Raw genomic sequence first — 26,212 nt, 5'->3', positions numbered from 1 at the left:
CAAGTTATCCATATTTGAAACCAGGCTAAGGAGGCAGTAGAAGGTGCTGCAGAGGTGACTCCTCCTGTATGACTGGAGGTGGACATGAACAGGGGGAACCTGCTAGCATGAGCTTCTTGTCAGTACAGTCAGTTTAGAGAACAGTCTGGGAACTGTGCTGGGAACCAAATTAACAGCATGATTGCCAAGGCTGTAGCCCCAAAGCTTGAGGACTGACTGAATAAAGTTTGTTGATTTTTTCTCTCTTTTCCTTTTTTTCCCTTTCCCTTTCTTTTTTCCCCCCTTTTAATCTTTTTTCTTCTCTGAATGCTATCCTATTCTCATTTCCCAAAGCAAAATGTCATAGCCCACAAAATCAATAACTCGCTCCTCCAAATAATCACAATCCAAGTCAGTCTCCTTCCCCTGCTGCAATTTCTCCTCTGGGTGGCAGGCCAGGGAAGCCAGCCAGGACACCACAATCCCCCAGAGGAGCTGGCTCGCCTTTCTGTAATCAAAAGGGCACGTTAATTGCAACCCCTGCCCAGAAAAAGATGCAGAAGAACTGCCAGTCAGAAGCCCTGCTGCCTCCAAAGCCACCAGCAGCATTTTCCTCCCATCTAGGAAGAGGCCAACCTTTAAGCCCTCTCTAAAGATTTTCATGAACCTAAATAGGACTTCAAAGGGAAGGCGAGAAGGACCAGCAGACTGTGCTGACCCAAGGAGGAGACAGTGCAGATACATTTCTCCAGAGGCAGGCAGCACACAGTCCAGGGGAGGCGCAGGGGATTACTGAGATTCTCTTTCTCCTTCTGTTTCTTCCCCTCCTCCTCCTCTGCTGGGGCCTCCTATGGAAAACCCACTGGGAAAGGAGATGGGAAGTGAAAAACACCACCATAAAGCTCTCCACCATGACTGTACATGCAGGGGTGCTTCATGCTGCATTCTTGCAACTGCAGCTACGCTGAAGCAAAAACCCAGATTAAAATAAAGTGGAGACCATGACCACAAATACTATATCTCATCCCCACTTCTTTCCTTGCCTTGACATCACCATTGACCTCAGAGTTCATCAAAACTGTATTCCTTCTTGCTTTGTTATTTTCAGAACAGGAAATAAATGTCTGCAGCGAACATGTCCAGAGCTCACTTTGGAAACTCCTACAAACTGCTCTCACTCGACAGCAGCAGGTACTCTGGCTAGGCCCAGTGCTGCCATGCTCTGCCTCAGAGCTCATCCCTTCACCTTTTTTCCTGGCCTCTACACAAACAAGCCAGGAGGTGTACTTGTTTGCCTGTCCCAGCTGGGCTAGTCTGTTTGCCAGGTGAGTGGCTGGAGAGCACAAGCCAGCACCAACCTCTGCAGCACACTCGGAGAAGGGGCAGGAGGAGGACCTGATCTTCATGCTGCAGGACCAGGGACTCGCAACCTTGCCCTTTCAGTGTGGCAAGCATGTGACAGATTAGACATACACAACATGTAAGAAGAGTTTCTTTTGTGTTTCCAGATTTCCTGCAAGCATTCATCATGAAGCAATAACTTAGGATGCAAAGATGAATAAAACAGGCTTGCAAACGGGCACTGAGGTGGTCTGCACTACTACTGTACCAGGAGCTGTGGCTCCAGTCCTACGACGACTCACAGCCAAGGCCTTAAAAGTAGGTGCTGTGAGTAATTTCCCTGGAGTCAGGTTAGCAGAGTGAGCAAAACTCTGCAAGGGTTATCCAGAGCAGGATGTGCACTTTAAGACTGCAGTTCATCCAGAGCAGGAGTTGTTTGTACACCTAACACTCTGAGCTACTATCTTAACTGGTGCTTGCTTGCTTTCACAATGCAACAGTAACAAAGAGTACCAGGAAAACACAGTAAAACTAATATTCATGTATTTCTGGCATAAATTCTCCTGCCTGAAAACATTCACAGTCAAAGTGAATTGGAAATGCCAATGACTGGTTTGTGCCTACATGAATATTTCCAGATGTATTTGGGGTCTATTGCCCAGCCCTTCTCATTAGGGACTACAGAGGAGAGAAGGAAAAATGAAGAAGAAGACAAAAATTGTGGTGAAGCACAATCAATGACAGATTAATATTACAAAACAAATAAATAAATACATTGAAAAAGCCTAAAAACCCCCCAGGAAAGTGCTCATGGAATGATCCTCTTTACTCCAAGCCCCTGTGGCAACAAATTAAATACCATTTTTAGTTACTTTTCTTCTGCAAAGTCCTGGTGTCTTCTTTCTTGATAAATGCCTCCAAACATGTTTGGTTTAACCAGCAACTGGAGGCCTTCCCTCGCCCTTTGCAGCTTGTCTGGGCTCTGGCTAAATGGAGACTGAGGGTGAAATGCTCAGGGTGAAATACTCACCTCCAAGCTCTGGCAGAGGATGCTCTGCACACATTGCTCCTTGCCAGCTTCTCACAATATTTACTCATACTATTTTACCATGCTCCTACTATTGGGATTCCTATTCTTTTCCAGAAATGGAGTTCCTGCTGAGCTAAAACCTAAGAGAAGGAAGTTTGTGTCATTCATAGCTCTGTTCCTGAGACACAGTTAAAGCCAGATTACGTTGGAGTGCCTGAAGGTAAAAACTCACTGCACAGCATGAAAGTCCATTTCTACTGCTTCTCCTGGTGTCAGAGGGGTAATGTTGGGACTCTCCTCTTACATGCATTGAACTTTTGTCCTCTTACATGCATTGAACTTTTGCCAGCCTTCTAAGAGATTACATTAAAAGCAAAACCAAACAAACACAAAACAAACCAAAATCAGCAACAATGACAACAAAACCACCCAAAAAACAACCTCCCCCCCCAAAAAAACCCAACACCCAAATAGAGACAATCCATAACATGACAATGTTGAGATGAGAGGTTTTGCCTGTAAAAGAGTTAGCTTTAAAATATAGTGGAAAAGTGTCATTTTTGCACTGTTTCATTGGTAAATCATTGGTTTAATTTACTAGTGCAAGAGCAATGCTAAATGCTGCACTTCCCTCTGCTATCAGCTTCATGATGAAAAACCTTTGTCATCCTGGAGCAGCCCCCTTACCTCAACCCATCTTACAGACACACCACAAGCTACAACGTAGCACTGCAACCGTCCTGCACTTTGTTGCCTTTCCTAATCATCACCTTGCTTTTGACTCACTAAGAAAACGTTTTCAACTGCAAGGATCCCCATTTCTCTTTAATGCAAGATAATGTAGTAGCCCGCTTCATTCCCACCACAGGGGTTCCATCCTGAAGTTTCCATTTCGCTTCATCTCTCTTATTTAAACTGTGTTCAGTATCACTAAGGTTGGAAGAGACCTCAAAGGTCATTAGCTTCAATTCTTCATATAAGCACACAGGGTGAAAGAAGGAGATACCTTTAATGCAGCTTTTCTACTGTTAAATAGAGATCTTATTCCCCCTTCCAAAAAAAAAAACCCAAAACAATTATTAAAGTGACAAAATGACAGCAACAAGTAGACAAAAGAACAATGTTAGAGGCAACTCTGTTGTCCAGCGTGTGCCTTTCCTTCTGGTGCTCCCCTTAAAGGCTGCTGGGTTGAGAGCAAGCTGCTCTTCACGGGTTTCCTTCCTCCCTCTGCTTTAGGAGGGTTTTATTTCAGCAGAAAAACGTCTCTTGTAAAAAAAAACAAAACAACCAACCTCCCCCCCCAAAAAAAAAAAAAACCAAAACAAACCAAAAAACAACCCCAATCACAATAACAAAACCCCCAAACACCAACCCCACCCCCCCCTCCTCCAACCAAACAACTGTTCTATATCCAATGCAAATGTTGTGCCAAACTCTGAGAAGTGCCACCTTGGTTTTCGTCTTTCTGGGGTCTGAGCAGTTGTGCGAGGAACAGCTGCATCTCTGTAAGCCCAGGGCAGGTGGCCCCAGCCAGACACTTGCCACTCACAACCACAAAGCTGCAAAGCTCTGAGCAGTTCCTTGGTAGTCTGAAAAAAACATAGTTCATGAGCTGCAGTTTCTTCTCCTTTCACTTTTTTGGGAGCACAAAGCAAAAGTCCAGTTCAAAACCGCTGAGGGGTCTTCTGCGTTTGCCTTTGGGGAAAGAGTTTTCACTGCCATAAAAAAATATTCACACCACTAAAAAAAAAACAAACAAACAAAACAACAACAACAAAAAAAAACCACCCCCAAACCATGATTTCCTTTGCCCCCTGTCCAAAGGGCAGTGGTTTTGCATCACCATTCAGGATGTCATCTGACTCTTTTAGAGCGGTCTGACTTCGGTTCTGGGTGTCGGGTCTGCTTAAATAGAAGTTCAATGTCTTTGGCTCTCCTCTTGCAATGGAAGGGTTTTCCTCTCCAAAGTAAGTCTAAAGTACCATCCTTGCAATGCCAGGTCCTTTTAAGTCCCGTTGTCTCCCCGGTGGGCTTGGAAAAGGGCAAAGGGAGATCTGAGAGTCTCTGAGTCAGCACATCAGCTCAGAAGGGATCCACCACAGAAGGAGTAACGGCGAGCTGCAAACCAAGATCAGAAGCTGTTACAAACTGACCCGATTTCAGCTCTGAATGCCACCATGTCTAACAGGCAGAGATCTACAAGGGAGAGCCAAGGGAAGAAGAGTGAAGGACAGCTCTAAAACCAGTATAGATCCTTGCTTTTATCCTGAGGCTGCAAACCTGAGAATGGAGAGAAGAAAAACAAAATAGGGAAGAAGAAAAATAGGTACAGGCATTTAAGGACAGAGAAAGATAAACTGCATTTCTGCCAGCTGAGTTCAGAGAATCAATCTAAAGGATGGACTCCCCAGAGCCCTAGGAGGCCATGAAACAAGGAGAAGAGCCCAAGCTAGACTGGAAACAGGCACAGGTCCTTCCTTTCTAAAGTGTGGCCACCATAAGGACCCATTTGTGGCTGCAATAAACCCAACCTCAGCATGGAAAACTGTTGCCAGAGTGGGCTTTCCTTGCCTCCACAACCACTGACTCAGGAACTGCCACTGCTGGCAATGTCTGTGTCACCTTTTGGTCACCACTAAGGCCACACAGCCTTACTTTCAGGCACCCCACCATGCACACAGTACCACTACCATTGCCCTTTTTGCTTAGAAACTGCAATTGTGCTTTCCTCTCATAACTGGGAGGAAAAAAATAAATAAGAAGAGGAGCAGTTCATGACCCTGGGGTAGAAATTATCTGCTTGGCTGTAGTGGCTGTGCTCCTGCCCTCAGGGCAGTCTGTGGAGGGAGCCAAGTGGTGACCTTTGGGCTGGCTCAGTCCTGCTCACAGCTCTTGCTACTCAAGGCAAGACAAGAGCACCTCAAAGCAATCCTTACCCTCAGGGTGTCTTTGCAGGTGCTATAAATTCAAAGGATGTTGGGGAGAAGGGGTGCTGTGTTGGCCTGTCTCATCTTCCCTCTCCCCTTCCTCCCTTGCTTGGCCTGAGAGCTCCAAGAAGGGTAACCAAGGCAGAGCTCAGATGTCTCCCATGGAGCTTCCACCCCAGTTTATTCCCCTATAGCAACATGACAGCTGCTCCACCATGGGGGTCCCTCCTACTGCTGTGGATAGTGTGGTTGCAGGGAACAGGGGTGCAGCCGAGGCAGGGGACACAGAAGGACTGTGGGTAGCTATTTACCTGCATCCACATTGAGGCCGAGGCTCTGTGCCATGTCCCCTGCTGTGCTGGGGAAGGGTCCCGGTGTTGTCCAGGCTGCAGCAGTGCCCACCTCACTCTTGCCCAGTTCACAGGGTGGGCTGACTGGTGTGGGCACGGAGGCAGGCGTGAGGCGGTGGGGGCGAACTGAAGCAGTGGGCACCAGGAGCGAGCTGTAGCGAGGGTCGAAGTGGGGTCCATAGACCTCATGCATGGCGGCAGGACGAGGGTAGGCGGTGCTCTGTGTCCCGAGGTAGGGGGGGTGATGGTGGTGGTGGTGGTGATGGTGGGCATGGTGCCAGGGCTCAGGGCCACCCTGGTGTAAGTGGCCGTGCAGAGAAGCAGGTGCGTAGGGGTCGGCAGCGGCAGCAAAGGGCAGCTCACTGTGGGCAGCAGCTGCCAGGGGGCTGCTCAGGGTGGCTGTGACCGAGGAGGGCTGGTATGTGCTGTTCCAGAAGGACGGCGGGAAGCTGCGCTGGATCATTGGGAAGGAGCCATCTGAGCCAAGGGAGCAGGAGAAGAAAGGAAAGGCAAGCAATGAGCACACTCAGCGAGTCTTGATCTCTTTCCCCTATGACTCTGCCCCTCCTCAAATCTCCACAAACCAGCTCTCGCATTACCTTGATCCCCCAAACATTTGCAAACAACAAGAAATTGCTCCCAGCAAGTACAGATTCCGCTCCAGCTAAACACTCCACACACCTAGCCCAGGGCTCTCCCCTGAAACCAGAACTATTTGCTTCAGGTTTCTCTTACTGTGTGCTTAGGGAAATGACTGTGATCTGTGATGAGGGAAACATCTCCTCCTCAGCAGTGGAAAGGGAGTCACAGCTATTTTGCATTACAGCAATTTCCAGGATTTGTGTTTCATTTTTTTTGGTGGTGGTGTTTTGGTTTGGTTTGGTTTGGGGTTGTTTTTTTTCCAGTAATCTGCCTGTTTAAGCATTTATGCCCAGCACCTTCCAGGAAAGTGGCTGCCGCCTCAAGCATGGTTTCAATGAGGGCAGGAGGAGGATGAGACACAACTAAGGGCCAGTTCAGATTTTCTAAATACCTTGGGTCGAGTCTCCATCTATCACACTTGCCTCAGACCAGCATTTTGAGTGTATCACTAACACATTTGGGAGGAGCTCTGCAGATCTTAGGAGGCTGGCAGCATAAAGGACGAGGTCTATACCTTTTCTTTGCCCAGTAAGCAACGTGTGAGGTGGACTAGTGATTATTAACAACACAGATGGAGATTAGGCATTATTAATTAGGACTGCACACCCTTCCCCACACAGATGAAAACGTGCTCCTGTTGGCCAGAGGTACGTCAGCTCTGTGCCTGGCATTGCTCAGGAGAAAGGGAAGCGATTCATGGTGAGCAAAGAACTCTCCTCTCCTGCCATCAATTCCAGCACTGAATACCTTCCGCCTGTGAAATACTTAAACGACTATTTCATGCTTAGAAACTACTAACAGCCACTGTTCATGGGGGGGGGAGGCTAGGAAATCACCTCTCAGCTGGGCAGGCAGCTCTGTGAGGGAGGGTCACCCAAACTTCCCCCAAAGCAGTGTCTCTTCTAACTTCCTGGCAGGCTGTGTGGGGAGGGTTTATTCCCTTTTGCCCTGGATACTTCCACTGATCTGTCCAGGGTGACTCAGGCATGGCTATGGAGAGCTGCTCATCAGTCCTGGCCTTGGCCTTGCCAGCACAGTGCTACCACCATGGGCAGGTCTGAACATCCTAATTGTCAGAAATTTAGAGTCCAGCAGCAACCAGGGTAGTGATACATGTAAGGCAAAATATAGTCACATACTGTCTGGGTTTTAGCAGTGGGAAGCTGATATGACAGCTCCCCTACCTACTTTTATAGCTTTGTTCCCATCATTGATTATGACCACGGTAAATTTAAAGTGGGGTCAGCAGGGCAAGGTGCATGCCACAGCAGGGAGGATTCTCTGTGGCTTCTTTTGTTGCTGCCTTGCTGCCCAGGTAAATCTCATAGAGTCACAGAATCACCATGGCTGTCCAAGTCCAACTATTATCTAACTCCAGGGCCACTACTACACAATATCTTTGAACACCAGATCTAAACGGCGTTTAGAAAGCTGTAAAGTTCCCCTGTCCACCTCCCAGGCCACTTCCCCATGGGCTGCCGAAGGGACTTTTTCCTGTTTTGACCCTAAAAGCGTGAATTCTCCCGCAGCTCCTGGACCACCACAGCCGGCTCACAGGGGCTGCCCGCCGGGCAACGGCGGCCGGGGAGGGAGAGGAAGCTTCCCTAGTTGGTGGGGTGGGGATTCCTCCGGCCTCCGAGCCCCTCCGCGCCGCGCTGCGCGCTCACCCCGCCAGGAGCCGGCGTTCCGCGCCGCCTTGGCGCTACCGAGGGAGAAGCTGCTGGGCTGGCTGAGCGCCCGGCTGAAGTGCTCGTCCACCACGGCGCTGATGTCCCCTTGGAAGTAGGTGAAGAGGACGCAGCGGGAGCTGAGGTACTCGGCCTCGGGAGGTCGCTCCTTCTCGGGGCTGCAATCCTCCTCCTTGATGCTGGCTGCGGGGTGGCTTGAGAAGGAGCTGCTGGGGCCGGCGCTGCTGCCGCTCTCCGGGGCTTCTTGCATTTTGGAGTAAAAGGAGAGTTTCTGGAGGAAAGGGGGAAGAAAGGAAAAGAAAACAGAGCCGGTCAAACAGCGCAGCGCAGCAAGGTGCGCTGGCCCTCCTGGTGCCAGCCGGGATGCAGCTCCCGCGACCTTCCCGAGAGGATACAAAAGTCTGATCCTCGGCTTCCCTTCGTCCCCACCAGCAGCATCCCCATCACCACCTAGATGCATTTCTGCCCCACCTTTAGGAGGCAGCGAAGGGGCTGCGAATAGGTCTGGGGGCCCAAAACCCAAGAGATAACGACCGGGATGTCGCAGGGCAGCCTCCGGGCAAGAGCTACACGCGTAGGTCCCCAGCAAGCACCCCCGCACAAAAAAAGTAATTTGCAGGCCGGCTCCGGGGGAAACGGTGGCCGCCGAGAGGCTGAGAAGCGAGGGGCAAGGCCGGGGGAGCGGGCAGGAGTCAGAGGGGAGGCGAGCGTGGCTCGGTCCTCAGATTGCAAAATCTGCTCCGTAGTGTCCTGTTGCCCACAGCGACAAGGAGGAGCAAGAGGGGGGGAAAAAAAAAGAAAAGGAAAAAAAGGAAAAAGAAAAAAGAAACTGGCAGCCTCAAAGACATTTCAGGGCAAAAAATCGCATTTCCCTGGCCATCAAAAAGTTTCAGGTATTTCCTACAAAATCGTTCTGTTTTTACTGGATCCCGCCGGGTGGGAAAACAGCAGGCGTTAAGAAGTTGGCTGGATGTTTCTCATCTTCTCCTCAGCCGCGTTAGAGCGTCCGCAGCTGCCGCGAGTTTCTTAGCAGTAACTGACGGGATGCGGAGTCCGGGCTCGGCCGTTTGGGCAGAGCCGTGGGGTGGGTGGCGGGGGAAGCACCGCAGGGACGGATCAGAATCTTGGGCCAAGAAGACACGCGAGACATTTAATAATGTCACTCCTTCGTGACGACCGCCTTTCCACTTGGCTCCCAGCTCGGTCATTGAAGTAATGATCACCCCACTGAATAATGTCACGAAGAAGGGGGGGGGGGGGGGGGGGGGGGGAGAAGAGAAGGTGGGGGAAGACATCATTTGCTATTTGTAACAGGTCTTTCGGCCCCGCTGTCAGGCGCTGGAGGTGGCACATCGGCCACCACGCCGGGGGCTGCGTGCAGCGGGACCTTGCGCCCCAGAACCGGTCCTGCACGACGGGGGCTGCCGCCCAGCCCCAGCCCGCGGTACTGCTACCTCTACCCACCCCCTTTTTCGTTTGACAGGGAGAGGAGGAAATTAATTTCTGGAAGGCATAAAGGTGAGGAGAAAAGGGGAAACCAAGAGGTCGAAAGAGAAAGCGGTGTGCAGCAGGTGCAGCCTGACCCAGTATGGATAGTGCGTGTCCCGGGGCGGGCAGTTCCCTGACCCAGGCTGGACAGTGCGTGTCCCGGGACGGGCAGTTACCCACGCACCGCAGGCTGTCCGCGCCGCGAAACATCCCCGCGGCTGACGGGATCCTTTTATCGAAATCTGAGGGTTAATCGATAGCCGCGATAGCCGGCCGGCGCTGCGGCCAGACGTGGCTCCCGGTCACGGAGTGAGTACCCGAGGGTCCCGCCGTCAGGAGCCGTGTGGTGCCAGGGAGCAGGCCAGGGTCCCTTCACGGAGAGGGAGCATCCCCGCAGCTCTGCCACACCGCAGCCTTGCCCCCTCTTCGGAGCCAGGAGTTCCTTCCTACCGCCAAACCGGGGAAACCCCATCACCTCCCGGCACTCTGGCCTCCTGCACTTTCAGAGGGTAAGTCCGGAGCACCCTTTCCAAGGCAGCTGCTAAAATATCTGCCCGAAGAGGCTCCCACGGCTGCGGCCGGGATGCCGGCGCGATGTCCCGGGCAGCTCTTGCCTCACCGAGCCCGGCGCGACTGTGCAAACTGCAGGATCGCTGCCCCCACTCGCCGGGCAAGGATGGAGCCCGTTCCGGCAACGGGAAATTTAAAAAAGTTTAAAAAAAAAAAAAAGGTTGGGGGGGAAGGAAAAAAAAATCGCTAAAAACCTTCTCAGGGGTAAAATCGCGCTCCACGCAGCCCGTCGGTCGCCGCCGGGGTACGTACCCTGCCGACCCCCGCGCCAAGGTGGGATGCGGTTCTGCTCCGCTCACCATCGCAGGCTCCCAGATCTTCCCCCCACCCCTCCTTTCCCCTCCCCTTCTCCTTTTCCCTTTTTCCTTTTGGTAAGGCCCTAGACGGCCATCCTCCAGACAACACCCCTCCCACCCTCTGCCTCCTCGCCGCTGCCCCCCACACGTACCTGGTGGTAGGGGCTGTAGGCGGCTGCAAAATAGGGCTGGGGAGGGCCGTAGACTTGGTACATAACATCCAAACAGCTCATGGCTGGCCGCAGCCGAGAATTAATTTTTTTCTCATCAACTCGTGTTCTGCAAAGTGGAGCAGTGCCTCGCGGGAGGGAGGTTCCCGGGGGTTAAGAGGCACCACTCATTGGTGGGAGGAGTGAGGGGGGATGAGGCCGTGCTGGGCTGGGATGACAGCCCCCTCCCTGCCCTCCTTCCCTGCCTCCCTCACTATAGCGCTGCTCCCTCCAGCAAATGCACCGGGGCCGGAGGGACCCCGCAGGCGCCGGCGACTTTCACTCCCGGATCTGGCGGGCGGCAGGTCTGAGGGGAGCCGGGGAGAGCCTTTTCTGCAGCCGGGGCTGCCCGGGAGGTGCAGGGAAGCTGCAGCACCCGGCGCCCGCCCTGGCCGCGCAGGAACCCGCCGGCCGTTTGGATTGGTGGTGCTTCCATCGGGACAGCGCCTTCCTTACTGCCTTTCATTTAATTTACTTAACGTAACTTAATTTCATGTCTTTCATTCCACGTGCTTGCCGCGCCGTGTGCTGCTCCGCCCCCGGTGCCGGCTTCTTCCGCGCCCCCACCCCGGGCAGTTCGTCCCCGCCGGGTCCCGCTGCCGATGGGTAAGGTGGGACTCCGAGACGGGCAAGAATCTGGGACTCCCTCCAAAATCCCACAGAATTCCGCGTCCTCCGGAAAATGTCGTCACCAAAGTCAGGGGAACTGGAAGGTCCGATTGATCGAAGGAGGAAAAATCAGTTATTCTCGAGGAGGGATCTTCCCAGGAATTCTGAATCAGATGCCGGGAATGGCGATGCTTTGTCATTTGATAGAAACTAAACCAACGCCGATGGCAAAAGCAAGTGAACAGAACAAATTATCGTGCAGGTAAATTGAATTTTGCTCTCCAGCTTTCTGCTGAGTACGACACAGAGACTTGTAAATAGGTGAATGTATGGCAACTGCCAATGCTAACAGGCGTGCACAGTTAGCTTCTGACAGGGAGATGTAAACTCTCATTTCAATATCAATCCTTTGAAATGTTTAGCATCACGGTACGGCTCACACCTACTGTGAAAAGAGACCCATTTTAAGTCATAAGTATTTGTAACAAAGAAAACAAGATACAGAAAATCCGAGAGAAAGGATATTACTTCAGTTCCACACGCTGATTTGCTTACAAAAGGATGGGAGGAAATCTGAAAAGAGTGAACGCTTGGGATTTTGAAGACCTGGAAATCCCTAAATTAATTTTAGCAGAGAATTCTTATAATTAAAGATCAATACTTGACCCTCTTTTGTTTCTTCCAAAATATAATTTCTATATTCCTAGTGCTGGGTATTGTTCTGAATGCCAAGATCATATTTCCCTGCCTAATGAGCCGAAGTTTCACTTTTTTTTCTGCACCAGGTGGAAGGTTTAAAATTCACATTTAAACCATTTTTTTTTCCTCTCTCTCTCTCTTCTAGTTTGGTGAATTTGTTTTTCATACTGCAATACAGCCTGGAACACGGTGGCTGCAGGGTTCAGCCCCAGCACCTCTCTCTCAGACCAAATTTTGTGTTGGTGCTTAAGAAGATAATGAGAACTGTTGCTCTTAGCCCTTTAAAAAGAAAAAAAAGAGAAAGACAGACATAGATCTCATACTCTATCATTTTATTCCTCATAAGTATCAAGCTAATAACCATGGTACAGGGTAGGTACTGTGGCTGGTGTCCCAAACAAGGCAACCAGCTAAAGAATGCCCCACAGCTCCTCAGAGTGAGAGGCTGAGGGATCTCAGTGGGGTCTTGCTTCTCCTGTGTGCCCCTGCTCCTGAGAGGCAGGGAGCTTTCCCACCGTGCAGAGGTCTCTGAAAGTTTCAAAGGTACAAACTCCACCCATTTCTCCAAAGGCAAGTCTGTTTGAACCCGTAGTCCAAAGACACAGTGTACCTTCCTGCTGCTTCTACCAGCTCCTCACCAATAACTTCAAAGGTAGGACCCCTCATTTGCCAAGGCTGAGTGCTTGCTTCCTCTGAAGAAAAGCCCAGTGTGTGTTAACAACACATGCAACTGGGTGCTGCAATGTGGCAGATGGCCTGCCTTGTGTTCCCTGGAGACTCTCTCCTTGAGGGCTGAGTTGAGGGGGTTTACCTCACACTCAGGTACACATTAGGGGAGTCAGGTTCAATGTGGCTTGATAGGAGTTCAATTTCTTCCCTAAAGAGCTAATCAACTCTAAAACTCTCCAGTGTATGACATGAGCAAACTTCAATTCCTTAATACAGAGCAATACAAACATTGAAAGTGCTGGCGTTGCTCTGCCCTCTTGGTGCACTCTCTGTGAAACCAGTACTGGTATAGGAAATTATCCTGGCAACCAAGGGTCAGAGACTGTATTCACTAATGATCTCACTGCATATTTACAATTATATAAAAATAGTTTTTCTTGGTCCTAACTAAAGAATTTTAGGTGGGTTGAGTCACACAAGGAACTACAAAGGCTGGGCAAAAAAACACATCTGTAGGAGAAAATTACAGCAGCAATTAAAGAAAGAACACTTTTAGGAAGGACATGGGTTAAGAACTGGCATTAGAACACTGGCACTGGCCTACCCTGGTAATGTTTCACAGCAGCAACATCAGGAAAATCTTGTTAGGAATAAAGAATAATGGGTTTTGATGAACAGAGAGATGCAGAAGTGGCAACTTGCCTTAGAAAGCACTCATATAAAGCAATCCAGTGGTGCCTTTTAATGGAGCTGGAACATTTCAGTAAAGAAGAATTGGGTATTACTGTGAATGGCTTCACTAGAGGGGCAAACAGGTCAAGAAAGAAAAAAATAAAGATTCAGAAAGACTGGGACAAAAATTGCTTGGAAACACGATAGCATTTGCCACAGTTGTTGCTCACCTTCCCTGGAAAACCTACGTCCAATGCCAGCCTGCCAGCACCCAGTGTGCAAAGGCTGGGCCAATGACCATCATGTTTGATTCAAGGATTAAGCGGTTTTTAGCCAGCAGTATGAGCACAGATACAATTCACGCTGTTAATAGTGCAGTTTCTTCAGAAGATTAAGGAGACATTGTCTGTTTCCAGTGAGGCATGTGTTCCCAAGTGGAAGAAGATACCATGAGGTGGACGCAGAATCCAGCTCTTCCTGCAGCCATTTGCCGCTGTGCTTAGCTGCCTTCAACGCCTCTCTCTTCCAGCTTGAGTTGGGCTGGCTTCAGCTTCCAGCTGTTGATTCATGTAATACTTCACTTAGCTAAGCAATCCTTTAATATGTAATATTCTCTCTTAAGAAACTTATTTTATTCCACACATTATTTTTTCCTCTGCCAAAATAGATGCAGCTCAATATCACACAACAATTTCTCCAGGTCTCAGATAACTTTCATGTCTTTTTTTTGTTTCTTTGCATCCTATGCAGTTTTTCAACACCCTTTAGACACAATTGACACAAGAACTTGTTATTATTCTAACAGCTCTCTAGCTGAAGGTGCACACAAAGTAAAATGTCTGATAAGCTCGTGCTTATGGTTGTTGGGTTCTGTGCTTTTGGCACAGCTTAATTTTAGGGACACCTCATGCTGACATGCTTTCCCACTGTGAACACCACAGCATTTCCAGGATCACTGTTGTGAGTTTGTAAAACCCACAGACTGCTTGGTGGCGTGGAGATGGTGGTTTAGGAATGTTTGTGATGTTTCTTCTGAGCTCCTACATAGCTGATTGAGATTGCAAGTACTCAGATTGCAAGTTTTGGCAATCCCACACAAACCTATGATGCCTGCTCATGACTCCTTGTAGAGTCGTCCTTTGCAGGATGCATCACCTGCCTTCCTAGTTCCTGGATGTGCAGTGCTGCAAACTGCTTCTATCTTGTGCAGTTTGTTCTTGAAAGGGCTGTGGGACTTGGCAAGAACCTCAGGTCTTTCCATGCATCCCACTTCCCACCTTACTCACCAGTCTTCCTATTGCCTGCAAATTTTGTTGAGGTGGTTTTATATCAGCCCTCAAGTTACAAATGAACATCTTGAGTAATTCACAAAGTAGTTAATAAGACTACTCCTGTAGAGTATCCACATACTATACTCCTACGTAACAGTCTTCATACTCCTAAAGATTTTCTGTTGGCTCCAGTTTCAAGCAATTTTTGACTGCATGCTGTGTGCTTCATTTACATGGTGCGGCGCCTCTGCTGTTGAAATGCTAACCTGGGCTCCACCAGGCTTCCTGTTTTCGCTCTCTATTTTATTCTCTAATGCCTCAATCTGTCTGAAGAATTCAGCACTCAGTGAACTTTGAAGTTGAATGCACTGCTTATGGGTTTACACAGGTCAAATTTGGCTGAAATGAACTAAGATCAATATTGCTGTTCTTCTTTCTTATCTTGTCAGTCTTTGTGCTCTGTCTCCCTAAAAGCTTTTTTGTTTTCTCCCTCTTTTTTTTTTTAGGGCTTGGCAACTGTTACCATGGTGTTCCCAGGGATGTTTTTGAGGTACAGCCTCTGGGTCTGTATTAATGCAGAATACTTTAAGCGCAAGAGCTCCTGGCTTGGTAGTTTTCTTGGACACTGAAGCAGCTGAAATGAAAGATGAAAATGAGTCTGGTAAAATGGCATGGGGTCAGATGAGACTGACTTCCTTCTCTCCTTCACTGTCCTGAGGAACCTGAGGTTATTCTATTTATTTATTCATCATTTATTTTCAACCTCAGAGATCTTTTATAGCTAATTGTAATCTTCCTTTGAGCGTGTGCTTCCTCCCTCCCCTTTTTACATTTTGATTTTTGCCCTGTGGCTCAAAGAATCAACTGTTAGCTGCTAATTAATCACACATACAGATCCTATTTGGTACTCATTTGTGTATGTGACAACACGTCTGCTCCAGTGACACGCTCTGCAGCAGCTGGAATGTATGTGGCGATTTTTACTCCATGATGTATTTACAGGGGAGCTGCAGCCCTGCTCAGGGGGCAGCATCTGGCGTGTGTCACTCACCCGTCCTACCCAACCCTTACAGGATGGGGGCATCACCTGTCTCTCCTCTACTGATCGCGGCAGATGAAGAGATCATTACGCAGGGCTGGAAGGGAAATCTAGAGCTGTCATGAGGGAATATATTAGCATGTGTGAGAACACACTGAAAGCATTGAATTTAGGGCTTGATTTTTGCAATAGGGAAGCTCATGGAAGGTTTTGTGCTTGTTTTTTTCCATGAATGGGCATAGGAAGAGGCTGTTTTGCCCCCAGAGATGGAGCCAGCAGCTTTTCTGATGCATGCACTGTGGCAGGCTTGGATCCGAGATGAATCACTGTGCACCCCTCTAGCCTCCCTGGCACTGGACCACTGGTGGGTGAATTTGACTTGCTGTGGAATTCATTCACCAAGAAGCTCTTCAGATATTTTTGCACTTGTATAGAAAATACATAATACACCTTTCCTCTGTGCTCAGGACAGAGGCAATTTCAGACAAAAAATGTTCCCTAACAATCCCTCCCAAGCACAAAATAGGATTGTCCTCATTTTTCTTGTACTTGTGGGTTTTTGTTTTGTTGATGTAAAAGTAGAAACAGGCTGCATCTGAGCTCTGCTGAAGTTTCTTGATCACCAGTAATACAGGCACTGAACTCTTCATGCAATTGTGTTTTGTAGATCCTCTGCAACATCCAGTTTGGGGGATTTTGATGGCACAGAGTCATACATTTGCCTGCTTTGTTCTGAAAAAGGAAGTGTTTGATAATTCCTGTAAAATGTCTTCATTTTAGAAGTGTCTTTCTTTCCACTCTTGTAGATAATATTTCAGCCAGAGGGAGGTAGGTGGCAGAGAAAGACTGCAGCTTGAGAGAATAAGTGGCTCGAGGTAAGGAAATAACGAGAAGATCAGGTTTTCCTCCGAGCAAAACCAGGTAAGGCCTGTGGGTTTTTATCTGTGCAGGCTTTCTGAAGCTGGGATGAGGAAAAGAAAGATTCATTTCCTTCCATGATCAAGTCTTCCTTTAGTGGAAGCTTTTATTGCTCAGTGGGCAATATTATATCACGATGGAGTGGCTCAGTGGACCGCTTCTGTTTTATTCAATGTGTGCTTGGCTAAGGCTCAAGAAAATGTCACTAGAAAATGTTAACAGAGTGTATTTTAAACAGAATAAGTGCAAAAATAAAGTAAGAAGAAAATTCATAGCAAAATACTGGAGGTGGAGCCATGGTACAGGGAATTGTGTTCTCATTGCCTGGAATTGCCCTAGGTTGAGTGCAAATAGGTGTGATTCAGAGGCTGGAAAATATCCTGACTTTTTTTAACCACTATACTTAACAGAGAACACAATCCTGATGCTTGCAAAAGCCAACTGCATCGTTAGAAATGAAGTTGGAAAAAACAAACAAGAAAGAGAGAGGAAGAGGGTAAGAATGGAACAGAGGAAGGTGTTGCCACTGCAGACAAAGGGACAAAAGAAAGTGTAGGAATAGAACAGAATGGAATGGAATGGAATGGAATGGAATAGAATAGAATAGGATGGGATGGGATGGGATAGTATAGGATAGGATAGGGTAGAGTAGAATAGGATAGGATAGGATAGGATAGGATAGGATAGGATAGGATAGGATAGGATAGGATAGGATAGAATAGACCAGACCAGACCAGGTTGGAAAAGCCTTTTGAGATCATCGAGTCCAACACATCACCCGACACCATCTAATCAACTAAACCATTCCACCAAGTGCTTCATCCAGGCTCTTCTTAAACACCTCCAGTGATGGTGACTCCACCATCTCCCTGGGCAGCACATTCTAATGGTCAATCTCTCTTTCTGTCCCATCACACATGAACTGGATGATCTTGGGGGTCTCTTCCAACCTGGTTGATTCTGTGTTTCATTTGGTTTTCATGATAATACCTGTTTATTGTAGCCCCATCCATTGGAAACCAGTATATACAATATTATGTTGTAGCTCAGCTGGCAACTTTGCCTCAATTTCCTATTAGCATCTGTGCAGACTGATCTCATTTAAGATGGAAAGTTAAAAGAAGTAGCATGTAGATGAATTAGTTTTTAATAAAAAGCCATGCTCCAGCCTCTAGTGAGGACACACAATCTGTGCCCCATGCCTCTGCCTGTACACAAAAAGACTAGAATAGAGATGAAAGCATGAATTGCAAATGTAATGCAGAAATGAAATGCAGAAATGCACTTTGCAGGCATTCAAGGGGGAATCATCAAGTGCATGCCAGGGGTCATGTGCTGGGATCTTCACACAATATGACCTGACATTTCCAAAAAGGATCTTCTCTCATGCTGAGGTAGGCACTTTCCTGAATTGCAGAGTGTCTTACACATGCAGATAAAACAGTCAGTGAGCTGGCAGAGGAGCTAAGAGCCATCAGTTTTAAGAACATAAGTAATTTCAGGCTTATGCTTTCTTCCTTAAAGAAGACTTGCATGCATCAAAAAACTTCTGGTCTGATTAAACTAACAGAGTTTGTCTTAACAAATCAAGTTTTTCAAATGGAGATTCAGTTTGTGTATCAAAGTTAAAGAGTGCAACTTACAATTCAGAAAGCATCTCCAATTCAGGAAAAAATCCATCAACTACTGAATAGAATAGAATAGAATTAACCAGGTTGGAAGAGACCTTTGAGATCATCGAGTCCAACCTATCATCCAACACCATCTAATCAACTAAACCATGGCACCAAGCACCCCATCAAGTCTCTTCCTAAACACCTCCAGTGATGGTGACTCCACCACCTCCCTGGGCAGCACATTCCAATGGGCAAGCACTCTTTCTATGAAGAACTTCTTCCCAGCATCCAGCTTAAACCTCCCCTTGTGCAGCTCGTGACTGTGTCCTCTTGTTCTGGTGCTGGTTGGTTGGGAGTAGAGACCAACCTCCACCTGTCTACAACCTCCCTTCAGGTAGTTGTAGAGAGCAATAAGGTCTCCCCTGAGCCTCCTCTTCAGCAACCCCAGCTCCCTCAGCCTCTCCTCATAGGGCTTGTGCTCCAAACTCCTCCCCAGCTTTGTTGCCCTTCTCTGGACACATTCCAGCAAGTCAACATCTTTCCTAAACTGAGGGGAAGTTTCTGTATTAGCTGGCAAGAGCCAAGTACATAGATTGACATACTTGGAGTTCTTTCTTCATAGGAGGTGAATCATCAGGACTTCATTTAGGCTCAGAATTTGACATAACCTTTTGAATATCAATTTTCAGAAGTTGTTTGTTAACTCATGGGCAGATCACTGAGCAGACAGGAGGATGGTTTGCTGTAGAGGAGAGTACAAAAGCTGAAGAGAATGCCAAATGCAGGGTGAAAGGGCAAGGCATTCTCTGTGTCTCTGGCTGCTGAAGTAACACAACTGCTGCATTAAACGAACTGGGCAGTAATTTTTGTGATACCTATTGTTAAACCAATATGCCTCGTGCTGGTCTCAGGGACAATTTTACCAGTCCACGTGACTCTTGTCCTGATCCGCTCCTCTTAACCCAACCTGGGATCAGACTGGCACATGGCTTTACCAGGTTTGGTCTGCAGGGATGCTGCTGCCTCTGAGAACCCTTGTGCACCTTCTCGAGGCAGGCAGTAGTTGCTTGCTAGACAGCTGAAGCAGAGGCTGGGTCTGATTTCTAGGGAAATCGGAAACGGGCAAGAAAAAGCTGTTGGAGAAAGCCTGCCATCAACCCCACACTCCAGAGGAGGAGTGGGAGCCTCAGGAATGCCTGACTGCTCCTTCCTCTCCCACACAGCCTGCGCTGTGTCCCAGCCTGCTGCAGAGCCGAGGACAGAAGCCTGTCTTTCAATGCGCTGTGTCTTTCCAGCCGGCGTGTGCCAAGCCATATTTCAGCCTCTCGCCTTCCAGCACCATGCAAACTCCACAGTCCTCACATTCCCGCAGCATGGGACACCCTGCTCCTGCCCTTCCTCGATGGAGCACAGCTTGCAGCCATGTTCCAGGGAGAGCTACACGCAGATTAATGGGCGCTGTTCTCTTTTCCAGGTGAGCATCTTCTCACAGGGGAGGAGGAGAAATTTCATTACTCCCCAAAACACACCCAGATACCACACTCCCCTGATCTGCAGTTGCTGTTATGCTGATTGAAATAAGTGTTTGAGAAGTGTCATATAACCTATTGGCCCCTGTGCTTTCTCTTGCCCTGTAGTCTGTACATGCAGAGCCATGATGAGTCTTTTCTGTCTGCAGACCCTTTGGGGGTGGGAGAGGTTGCTCTGCTCTTCACTGGAGCTTTAGAGGTTGATCTATCTATCTATCTATCTATCTATCTATCTATCTATCTATCTATCTATCTATCTATCTATCTATCTACCTACCTACCTACCTACCTACCTACCTACCTACCTACCTACTTACCTCCCTCCCTCCATCCCTCCCTCCCTCCGTCCCTCCCTCCCTCTCTCCCTCCTTCCCTCCCTCTTTATCTATGTGCCTCTCTACCTACCTACCTACCTACCTACCTATTATCTATCTATCTATCTATCTATCTATCTATCTATCTATCTATCTATCTATCTATCTATCTATCTATCTATCTATCTATCTGCCTGCCTGCCTGCCTGATCTACTTGCCTACCTACCAAACAGCCTGTTATACAAATCTCTCACAATTATCAGATACCTAATCAGAGACAATCTGAAAGGGATTTCATGGTAAGGGAAGGCTGAGTGCCTGATATCTAGAAGCCAAGCCTTCAGACCTAAAAGATGTGATGGAGGAACTTCTAAACCCAGGACTGGAAAGAGCTCCTTGGCTTCCTGGGGCTGGGCAGCCTGAAAGGTAATACACAGCAGATTCATGGACAAGATTCACATCCAATCTCCTTCAGAGGTTTGTAACATTTCCAGTTTGCTGTTATCTTTTGTGGAAACACTTGACCCAAACCTAAACCCTGAATTTATCACAGCTCTACCAAGTTAATATTTTTCTCTCCCTTTTAAGAAGCATCCATTTCCAAGGAGGACTGGAATTTTACCTGCAATCTCTGAAAACCCCAGCGTAGGTTAATTGGTGTTCAGCTATACAATAAGCACTGCAGCTGATCACCACTGAGTTCTGTAGTAGTTGATAGATTTTTTAGGGCTTTCCTTGATGCTGTTGCTTTCTAGTGCTGATCCCTCCCTTATGGGGGTGAACTTTCATCTCATACATGCCCTCCTCCACCAGAGTCTCAAAGGTCTCTTCCAACCTGGTCTTTTCTATTTCTATTTCTATTTCTATTTCTATTTCTATTTCTATTTCTATTTCTATTTCTATTTCTATTTCTATTTCTATTTCTATTTCTATTTCTATTTCTATTTCTATTTCTATTTCTATTTCTATTTCTATTTCTATTTCTATTATTTCTATTTATATTATTTCTATTCTATTCTATTCTATTCTATTCTATTCTATTCTATTCTATTCTATTCTATTCTATTCTATTCTATTCTATTCTATTCTATTCTTATTCCATTCCATTCCACTGAAGTCAGCTGAAGTCCTGGTGGTGCCTTAGTTTTCACAATGGGATTTTGCTGTGTGTGTGCCTTCAGCAGGTGCCCCTCTCTTCTGCAGGCCTGCTTTGAATTGGGATGCTTTCCTAGGATCTTGCACCCTCATCTCAGCCCTGCCAGTGCAAGAAGCATTCCCGGCACGGATGGCCAGCTGTGTGTTACAACTTTCTTTGACACCATGCGATGTAAGCCTACTCAGGGCAGGTCTTGTTGATGTGTGAAAAATGCTTCTGACAGCCTGCTCCCACCTGCACTGACGTTTCCACAGCTGACCCACAGTGAGCAACAGTTGGGAAAACAAGAAAGTGGTTTGCTATAGGCAGGGAAGGGAGAAGGAAAGGAGTGTAGGAAGAGATTTGGGTTGCAGAAGGACAGAGGTTTTCAGAAACACCTGTGCCAGAACTGGCACTGTGGGCCAACAGCAAGAAGGACCCTGAAGAAACACTTTCTGTGCGCACAGCTCTTTAAAATAGCCTGGTTTATTGATTAATGTATCTGAGGAAAGGCTCATAGACCTGGGGTGTTTTGGTCTGGAGAAAAGAAGGCTGAGAGGGGATCTAGTAAAAGTTTATAAATACCTGAGGGCTGGGTGTCATGGAAGGGACAGCTTCTTCTCACTTGTGCCCTATGATAGGACAAGGAACAATGGATGTAAACCATAGCATAGGAGGTTCCACCTCAACATGAGGAGGAACTTCTTTGCTGTAAGGGTCACAGAGCACTGGAACAGGTTCCCCAAAGAGGGTGTGGAATCTCCTTCTCTAGAGACTTTCAAGACCCATCTGGATGTGTTTCTGTGCAACCTGCACTAGATTCTCTTGTCCTGCTCTGGCAAGGGAGTTGGACTTGATGATCTCCAGAGGTCCTTTCCAACCCCTATCACCCTCTGTGTGCGATCCTGTGTATTGACAGCTTTCCACCAATCAACTTACACATAGGATGTGTACATTTGGCATTTCTGGGTAAAAATGGGATCTGTAACTGCTCAGAATGTTGCACCACTGTTACACCAGTCACCTGGCATGCACTACTAGAAAAACACATCCTGACACGCTGCCACAAATGGACAGTTTATTGTGAAGAAGACAGTAGAAGTGGTTAAAAGATGTATACATGTACATGCATATGAATATACATACACCCCTCCCCCCCAACGTATACATGCACATTGTATGTATAAAGAGGTCCCACACACATATTCTTTTGAGTTCTTTAGCAACCATAGTGACAGCCTGGAGATGAGAATTGTTCACTAAAAACTCAGTCTAAGCCATGTGGCCAGGCTGGTAGATGATGGGTTGTTAGAGACAGGAGGGCCTTGGTCTCTTCTCCCGGGCAACCAGCACCAGAACAAGAGGACACAGTCTCAAGCTGCACCAGGGGAAGTTTAGGCTGGAGGCAAGGAGAAAGTTCTGTACAGAGAGAGTCATTTGTCATTGGAATGTGCTGCCCATGGAGGTGGTGGAGTCCCCACCCCTGGAGGTGTTCAAGAGGGGATTGGATGTGGCACCTGGTGCCATGGTTTAGTGATCATGAGGTGTTGGGAGACAGGTTGGACTTGATGATCTCTGAGGTCTTTTCCAACCTTATTGATTCTATTATTCTATTCTATGATTCATCTCTGGAACCAGAAGGTGCCAGAAGCAGGTCCAGTAGAAAATCCTTCTTTGAAACCAGAAGGTCCTTCTTTCTCTCCTGGAGGTCATGGAAAGTGGCTGTTCCCAGAGAGTTCCTACAAAGGGACACTTGCCCTGTTTCAGATTGCATCTGCTCTCATGCCATGTACCACCAGCTTGTAGACAGTGACTTGAGACATGGGCCAAATCTATGGGAAAAAGTCCCAAAGCACTGTCCACAGTCATGTCTCAGCATAATAACTGCCCATACTTTGGAGGAAAGCTAATCTCTGCCTATTTTCTACTTGTTAAATCAAATGTCCACACCAGAAAAAAGTTCAATTCCAAACCCACTCTTAGCTGACTGTGTTATTTCAAAATCCAAGGCAGCTGGGGCTGGGAATATTTACAACCATCCATGAACATTCTGGACTTCAAAATGCCATTAAGCTGTCTTGATAAATTTTTGTTTCTTCTTCCACAGTTTCTGCTTACCTCTGGAGCAAGTTGGAATGCTCCATTTTTTTCCCCCCCTCGGGCCCAGTTTTGGAACAACTAGGAAAATAATGAGCAAATATGGAAGTATTTTGGGGAAAAAAATATTCCATCTCCATTTCATTTCTGGAAAACTCTTTCACTGGCCAACCTCACCTGTGCTACTGCATCTGTTAGCGAGTGAAGTTCTTGGAAATAAATTGTCAGTGCATGTTGTACAGCCTTAATCTAAAAAGGAAATGTGAATTGAGGGTAGGAACAGGGCTGGGTTAGGAAAAAAAAATGGGATTCAGTAGGAAAGGGGTAACATAGAATTAACAGAGTGGAGGGTCATCAGGCTATTATAATAGGGTTTAGCCACTTCTCCTTTCTACACTTTCATGTATCTGCCTTTTTGGCTTTGGTTGAGTGTGGTATGAACAGACTCCCCACTGCAAAACAGGGCAGTTGGGCACAGAGTGGGGTGGTGATAGGAGACTGTTCCTCTGACTAAACCTGCTGGAGAGACTATGTTTGGATTATAACTTCTCATCATTTTCAGTAGCACTCTTGATTTGCCCTCAAGTGCTTCTCCTGGTAGGATAAACACTAGCTCCAAAGAATAGCTATGTTTTTGCAAGCCTCTCGGGTCCAAAGGGGGCCTTGGTTGGGTTAAGGATCTGTTCCAATCATCTAGCATGGCATCTCCTAATATTTGTGTGTCAGCTGGTGTGGATCATGATTGCATTTAGGTTTGGTGTGCAATGGTGACAGACCTATTGAGGATGGGTAGGAAGTACACCATGTGGGCCATTATCAGGCCTTGTTATGTACTTTAAAAAGTTGAGGATGAGAGAATATCTATTTTATTACTAGTCTGAGAGATGTTGAGAATGAAACACCTTTGACACTGCCTCTCCTTTTGCCATTGAAGCAAAATCTAGAGCAGAGAGCAAACAAATTAACACAGAATTATTTTAACTCTTGATACTGTCTGGTGTTTTATAAACTCCTAAGCACAGACATGGAGTGGAGAGCAATCCTGAAGCCCTGGACTTACCCTTGGTGAGCAGAGTCTTGCTCACTGACTCCCACAAGGCTATTTCAGAAAGAAATGCTTGAAGCAAGCTCTAGAAATAGGGATCTCTGTAAAATGGACTTTTAAAGCTGGGCTTGTATACATTGGTTTCATGTTATATAATGGCATGTCAGACACGTTCTGCTCCCATCTGAGGGCTGAGCCCCTTTCGCGCGGCGGGTATGGAGCACGCACAGTCCTGGGCTGGTAACAGCTCCATGCTTTGCATGGGTGACATATTTTGGAAGACACTGAGAAGAGACTGGATCCAAAACAACTCTAGAGAGAATAAGAAAGCCTGTAATGTGCAAACGGGTGTTTCACGCACGTCCGAATTACGCCGGGACAAAACGCTCTTGTGAGCGAAACAGCAGAGCGCGGGGAGAAAGGGAAGGGTGGTTTGGTGGGGTGGACAAAGAGTTAGCTCAGGAGAGCCTGGCCCAACAGCAGTTACTAGGCTGTTAAAAAAAAACCAACAAGGAAGGAAGAAAAAAAAAGAAAGAAAAGGACGTGGCAAATGTACTGCATTTGCTAAAGGCTCCATGAAACTCCAGGGAAAACAAAGCTGCCCTGCCGGCAGCGAGAAAGTTTCATTATTATTAGTCATATGCTGAGGATGTCCAGGAATTTTAAGGCCGCACTCTTTGCATTTTTAGAGGTTATTAATGAAATAGCATAGCAAGGTGAATTACATTAAAATATTTTTCTAACCATTCCAGAAATCTTGGTCCAAGTTGGCATAGGGGGGCAGGGGGGGTGGGGGGGGTGGGGGGGAGAGGTGGAGGGGGCGGCTGGCAAGTGGTGAACTTTTGACCGAAGCTCGGATTGCCGGGAGACACATCCTCCTTGTTAGTTTCGGGTGACAGTTCACTGTACTAGAGGGATCCACTTGTGTGTAAAGAGGAGAGTGGGGGAGGAAGATTTAGCGCCGCATTTTCACAGGGGCAAGAAATTCCATCCAGCTCAAATGTGTTTTGGCCTGCTGCCCGGCTCCTTGTCAAACACATGACCATCACTTGGCTTCCTATTTCTGGCCCGAATCTGGATCCCGGGGATAAGTGAGCCCCATTAGTGGTTAAAATTAGGCAGCCGAGCTGTGACAACACATGCTGACTCTCCAACTGAGGGCAGACATTTTTGAAAACCAAAAAGGAGCTACACACACCAAGATTTAATGTCAGTGCCATGTGTAATACACCACAGAATCACAGAATCACCAAGGTTGGAAGAGACCACAAAGATCATCAAGTCCAACCTGTCACCCAACACCTCATGACTACACCATGGCGCCAGGTGCCATGTCCAATCCCCTCTTGAACACCTCCACCACCTCCCTGGGCAGCCCATTTCAATGGCTACCAACTCTCTCTGTGAAGAACTTTCTCCTCACCTCGAGCCTAAACTTCCCCTGGCACAGCTTGAGACTGTGTCCTCTTGTTCTGGTGCTTGTTGCCTGGGAGAAGAGACCAACCCCCTCCTGGCCACAACCACCCTTCAGGTAGTCATAGACAGCAATAAGGTCTCCCCTGAGCTTTCTCTTCTCCAGGCTAAACAATACCAACTCCCTCAGCCTCTCCTTGTAGGGCTTGTGTTCGAGGCCTCTCACCAGCCTCATTGCCCTTCTCTGGACACGGGCTCCTGTGATTTGAATAGCAGCTGATCTACTTCATGGAGAGGATTTTCTGTCCTTCTTCTGACTAAGGCCTTCCTATAACAGTTGCTAAATAAAAGATCATGCCACCATTTATTTTTACTTGGTAGAAATCCATAGCCCTACCTTCTCAACCTGTCATGATCTAGCTGTATGATGGATGACTTCTCCTGACCTCAGAATGACAAACCAGGAATTCTGGCTTTCACATGGCTATTTTGATTGATCAAGTTTACTTCCAGTTGAAACAGCAGCTGTCTAGCTGGTTAACACTTAGGTGTTTCGAGTTGCTTAGTAAGCAGAAGTTTCCATTTGCCCAAACCAAATCAGTCAAAACATTTGTGCTCATATGGATGACTTTTTTTGGATGCAGCACTCAGCCATTTTACCTGTT

The 26,212-nt window shown here is 47.4% G+C and overlaps 1 protein-coding gene and 1 long non-coding RNA gene across 9 annotated transcripts; one reads left to right on the top strand and one right to left on the bottom strand.

Moving 5' to 3' along the window:
* Positions 1–2,790: 2,790 nt before the first annotated feature.
* Positions 2,791–10,618, bottom strand: VGLL2 (vestigial like family member 2). 5 transcript variants are annotated; one of them, XM_068162283.1, is made up of 4 exons: positions 10,464–10,618; positions 7,937–8,228; positions 5,589–6,104; positions 2,791–4,630 (listed from the first exon to the last, which is right to left on the bottom strand). In XM_068162283.1, the coding sequence occupies exons 1-4, from the start codon at positions 10,542–10,544 to the stop codon at positions 4,587–4,589; spliced, it is 933 nt and encodes a 310-aa protein (XP_068018384.1). In that variant the 5' UTR covers positions 10,545–10,618; the 3' UTR covers positions 2,791–4,586. The 5 variants fall into 5 exon arrangements, with proteins under 5 accessions (XP_068018384.1, XP_068018385.1, XP_068018388.1 ...); XM_068162284.1 differs by having other exon boundaries at positions 2,791–4,468; XM_068162287.1 differs by lacking the exon at positions 10,464–10,618 and adding an exon at positions 10,210–10,260.
* Positions 10,619–15,505: 4,887 nt separating this feature from the next.
* On the top strand, positions 15,506–24,845 carry LOC137453214 (uncharacterized). 4 transcript variants are annotated; one of them, XR_010990291.1, is made up of 4 exons: positions 15,506–15,843; positions 16,286–16,400; positions 17,690–17,791; positions 23,100–24,845. It is a non-coding gene; the product is annotated as an uncharacterized lncRNA (long non-coding RNA). The 4 variants fall into 4 exon arrangements; XR_010990289.1 differs by having other exon boundaries at positions 16,286–17,791; XR_010990292.1 differs by lacking the exon at positions 23,100–24,845 and adding an exon at positions 19,237–19,360 and having other exon boundaries at positions 16,286–17,791.
* Positions 24,846–26,212: the final 1,367 nt, after the last annotated feature.

Source organism: Melanerpes formicivorus, unplaced genomic scaffold (assembly GCF_026170545.1).
Source record: "Melanerpes formicivorus ecotype bairdi unplaced genomic scaffold, bMelFor1.0.p_v2 SCAF_63, whole genome shotgun sequence".
NCBI classification, from domain to species: Eukaryota; Metazoa; Chordata; class Aves; order Piciformes; family Picidae; genus Melanerpes; species Melanerpes formicivorus.
The sequence above is the reverse complement of the archived record's forward strand: the minus strand, read 5'-3'. Positions and strand labels throughout refer to the sequence as shown.

Bases quoted from the DNA above. Each gene is read 5' to 3' on its own strand.
- VGLL2 (XM_068162283.1), bottom strand. From the start codon at position 10,544: ATGAGCTGTTTGGATGTTATGTACCAAGTCTACGGCCCTCCCCAGCCC. The intron at 8,229-10,463 runs GTACGTGTGGGG...CCTTTCCTCCAG, and splicing joins CCTACAGCCCCTACCACCAG to AAACTCTCCTTTTACTCCAA. The intron at 6,105-7,936 runs GTGAGCGCGCAG...CCCTTGGCTCAG, and splicing joins GAACGCCGGCTCCTGGCGGG to ATGGCTCCTTCCCAATGATC.